General features: G+C 36.9%; 1 protein-coding gene across 1 annotated transcript in view; it reads left to right on the top strand.

Moving 5' to 3' along the window:
- Window positions 1-415: 415 nt before the first annotated feature.
- Window positions 416-4,561, top strand: part of LOC103598308 (ubiquitin carboxyl-terminal hydrolase 42-like) — a gene marked incomplete at its 3' end in the record, with an annotated part of 5,245 nt that continues 1,099 nt past the window's right edge. Inside the window, exons 1-2 of the mRNA XM_008582307.1 lie at window positions 416-668; window positions 2,790-2,990. Of these exons, the coding sequence (XP_008580529.1) occupies window positions 428-668; window positions 2,790-2,990 (442 nt within the window). The remainder of the gene's footprint in view (window positions 669-2,789; window positions 2,991-4,561) is intronic.

Genomic DNA, 4,561 nt, shown 5'->3' with positions numbered 1-4,561 from the left:
TTTTAAAAAAAAAAAAAAAAAAAAAAAAAAAAAAAAAAAAAAAAAAAAAAAAAAAAAAAGAAATAGAGAGGAGAAAAATAAGTACTTAGTAAATATAGAGAATTGGAAATTGAGGTGCCCTGTTATAAATGGAAATATCAGATTTTAGGGGCATGGAATAGAATGAGAAATTCTTGTAATCAAATACTTTATTTAAGATATTAAAATAAAAATTGTTGACACATGCAGATTAGCTTGATGCTAAATGTCCTAAGGAAATTATTACAAAAGTGTTAGAAAATACTGTTGTTTTTATAATTGGATGATTTGTTTGAAAATAATTAAAAATAGCTAGAATAATTTTCCAAGACCTAATGGTAGGTTAAGTAGATTACTTTTCTCACCTTATGAAACAATTGTATATTTTCATCTTTTGCAGAGTTGAACAATGACCATAGTTGACAAAGCTTCTGAATCTTCAGACCCGTCAGCCTATCAGAATCAGCCTGGCAGTTCTGAGGCAGTCTCACCTGGAGACATGGATGCAGGTTCTGCCAGCTGGGGTGCTGTGTCTTCGTTAAATGATGTTTCAAATCACACACTTTCGTTAGGACCAGTACCTGGTGCTGTAGTTTATTCGAGTTCACCTGTACCTGATAAATCAAAGCTGTCACCACAAAAGGATCAAGGTATTATTTTTCTAAAAGATAGAATCACTGCCAGAAACTCTTGTATAAATGCTATCAGTGGTTTGCTAGTTTTAGAGAGGAGCTTATATTTTGCAAGACATTTTGTCACCTGAGTGGCCAGCAGAGTTGCATTGTTTGATGGGTTTCATTTTCCTGTTACTTGTTCATAATTGACATACATATCACAACAGGGTAGATTAAATTTGTTGACTGGGATATTAGTTGTTGTTTTTTTTTTCTCCTAATTTTTTGAAGGATAAACTTTGTTTTGGTGAGAATTTAGATGGGCAAGCATTACATTAACTTGTCAATTAAGCAGTAGTTATTATAGTTCCCTAAGTAGATGTCAGTCTTTTAAAAGTTTAAAGATGTTTTTTTAAATGGTTGCTTTTTGACAAATGGACTCTACCTAGCTTTTTTTTAGCCAATTAAAAATCATCTGCAGTAATAAACTCTTCGAAAGAGCAGATAAGATAAATGCTACATTTGTTAAAATAATATAAACATGGTTACATTTGTTAAACTCATCCAGATAAATGAGACATTGACACTTTTAGTTAATACTTCTAACATTTTTTGATTTGAAGACTTGAAGATTTGAAATGCAAAGAAGGTAATAGAATTAGTTCCTACTCGAACATTGTTTGGTTTAGAATAATTTCACTCTCATATTGTTTTGAGTCCTCTTAGTAAATTTGATTTTGTGCTGTGGGAGTGGGAGGTGTGGTTTGATGAAGGTGTTTTGGGTGAGGAAAGAGTTATATCACAAAACACAAACAACATAATTGAATGTTACACATAGAGGTTTAAAGTCCTTCCTCTCCTTCACCAGCAAGACTTTTCCCACAGGATCTCTTTCTCCACAGGCTCCAGCCTCCTGTCATGTTGCTGGGGCTCCTCTTTCTCCCTGAGGACTTAACTCACATCTCCCCTCTCTGCCTCTTCTTGAGGCTCTTGTCCCACTCTCTACAGACTCATTTCTCTTTTCCTAATTTTGCTCTCCATTCCCCACAAAGCCGAAACTTACCTTTGCATATGTAAATTATCATTAATGTCTCTGTCCAAATAGAGAACCATCTATAGGGCCCTCTCAGCATTTCTAAGCCCCGAGGAACAGGCAAGCCTTTGAAAAAATAGTCTTGCTGTTGATGGTTTTGAACTTTCCTGAATAAGCTGTTTCTTGAGCTTCTCCTGAGTTCTATTAGCATACTTAGTTATTAGTCTTAAAAATAGATAAAAACCTTTTTAGGCCACATATAGTATGCTTAAAACTGTATGAAGAGGTACCCGACGGCCTGAGTTGAAAGCCTGTTTCCTTACTGGTAAAATGGAGATGACATCAGTACCAGCTATTAGAATTGAGACCATGTGACATTTAGTAAGGGCTCAATAAGTGAGAGGATGGTAAAGACAACAGTGATGGTGGTGGTACTGAAGAGTATGAACTACATCCATAGGCAGTGTTATAAGGGTCAACTTATCCTGCACTTTCTATTGATTGTATTGTTGTTTATTTAGTTTTAAAACTTTTTATTATGAAAAATTTTAAGTAGATATAAAAGAGTAATTATAATGAACTCTCATGTAGCCATCAGCCAACTTTGACATTTATTAACTCACGGCCAATTATACCTCCACCCACTAACCCCATCCCCATTCTTTTAAAGCAAATCCAATACTTCATATTTCATCTATGAATATTTTAGTGTATATATCTTAAGAATTCTTTTCTAAAAATTAAAAATGTCTTTATATTAAAAATCCAGTCAATGTTCAACTTTCCCTGATTGGCATATGATATTTTTTTAACAGTTGTTCAAAGCAACAGCTAAATGAGGTCTACACTTTGCATTTGGTGGCTATATCTCAAGTTTCTTTTAATCCGTAACCCTCTATCCTTTTGTCCTTGCAATTTATTTATTGTAGAAACCATATTATTTAGAGTTCCTCACATTCTGGGTTCAGTCCTTTAAAATGTTTCTTTCTCCCCTGTATTTCTAGTAAGTTGGTAATGAGATGTAGAATGTTGATCAGATTCAGGTTGGATAAAGTGTTGCTATTTATTTAGCTTCAGAAGCATGCAAAGCTTTATTTTGAAATATTTGTTGTTTATGTTTCTAGCCCTAGGTGATGGCATTGCTCCTCCACAAAAAGTTCTTTTCCCATCTGAGAAGATTTGTCTTAAGTGGCAACAAACTCATAGAGTTGGAGCTGGGCTCCAAAATTTGGGCAATACCTGTTTTGCCAATGCAGCATTACAGTGTTTAACCTACACTCCGCCTCTCGCCAATTACATGCTATCACATGAACACTCCAAGACATGTAAGTGTTCTGTGTTATGGTATGTTTGTAGTATTGTGGTATGCTAACCTACTTTTATTGTTTTCTCTGAAATGGAAGTGAAGAATTAAGCCAAGAGTTACATGATTACAAAGAAGTTGGTTTGTTCTTTTAGAAAGCAAGGAGGAGAACTCTTAGTATTTGAATTCAGGTTGCATAAAAAGCATTTTGCATCGAATTTGACATGTGACATTATTTATTTTATTTTTTATTAATATTATTAATTTTTTTACATTCTATGATGTGGAGCAGTAGGGAGGGAGGGGGAGAGGGGAAAGGGGGAGGAAATGGGCTGGAAGAAGGAGGAAGGAGGAGGGGCGGAATTGAGGCCTGTGGCACCCCCTTCATTCACACAGGGGAGACTGGGGGCTGCCGGTGGTGGCTGGGTCATTGCCTGGCTGGGTGCAGATGTTGTGACATTGTTTAAAAAGAGACATATTTGGGGCTGGCCCCATGGCTTACTCGGGAGAGTGTGGCGCTGGTAGTGCCGAGGCTGCGGGTTCGGATCCTATATAGGGATGGCCAGTGCGCTCACTGGGTGAGCGTGGAGCAGACCACACTGTGCCGAGGGTTGCGATCCCCTTACCGGTCAGGAAAAAAAAAAGGGAGAGAGGCATATTTTATCAGTATTTGGCATTTCTGAACCTCCTGCTGGTTTTCTACACTTGTAAAAAATGTGACATAAATGTCTGATGCAAACAGCCTGGGATAAACAGGGTTAAGAAATCCTGCATCTCCTGGTCATTCGTCCTGCATTGGAAGGCTTGATTCATTTACAGGCTTGTAAGCCCTAGAGGAGAGGAACCCTCTCACTGCTGCCCTCAACCTGGGATTCATACAGAACTCTTCCTTTAGCATTTGAGAGCTCAGTCTTCAACCAAAGGGCAGGATATCAGTTAAAACATCTTTAATTAGGTGGAAGCCAACTCAGTGGTTAACTAGCAGAATTCAGAATTTAGAACATTCATTTCTGAGGTTTTGACCTTCTATGTATATTATAAATATTCTTCATTCTTTATAAATGATGTCTCCCTGTTCTTTGATCTAAATTAATGCTCAGATTTGTGTGTGTATGTTCTGGTGCTATTCATTAATTATCAGGATGAAAAAAATCCTTGGTTTTTCTTTTTGAATAATATTTTACTTAATGGAAAACTTAAACTGGTTCTTTTTTTTTTTTTTTTGGTGGCTGGCCAGTATGGGGTCCAAACCCTTGACCTTGGTGTTATAACACCGGCCCTAATCAACTGAGCTAACTGACCAGCCCTAAACTAGTTCTTTTAAAACTGTTTTTCCCTCCAAAAGAGCAAAGTAATACTTGTAAAGAATTTGGAAAGTACAGAAAAATTTAAAGAAACCAAAGAAAAGTCACGTAGAATCTCACCACCTAGAGATGTTTATTATGCAAAGGGGTTTTATATTATAGAATGAACATTCTTTTTTTTTTTTTTGTCTTTTTTGTCTTTTTCCGTGTCCGGCAACGGATCGCAACCCTCAGTGTTGCCCCCGTACCGGACCGGGGACCGGCAACGGGATTGCAACCCTCGACGTCG

Source organism: Galeopterus variegatus, unplaced genomic scaffold (assembly GCF_000696425.1).
Source record: "Galeopterus variegatus unplaced genomic scaffold, G_variegatus-3.0.2 Scaffold2561, whole genome shotgun sequence".
Taxonomy (NCBI): Eukaryota; Metazoa; Chordata; class Mammalia; order Dermoptera; family Cynocephalidae; genus Galeopterus; species Galeopterus variegatus.
Note: the sequence above shows the minus strand (reverse complement) of the source record. Positions and strands in the feature narration are given on the sequence as shown.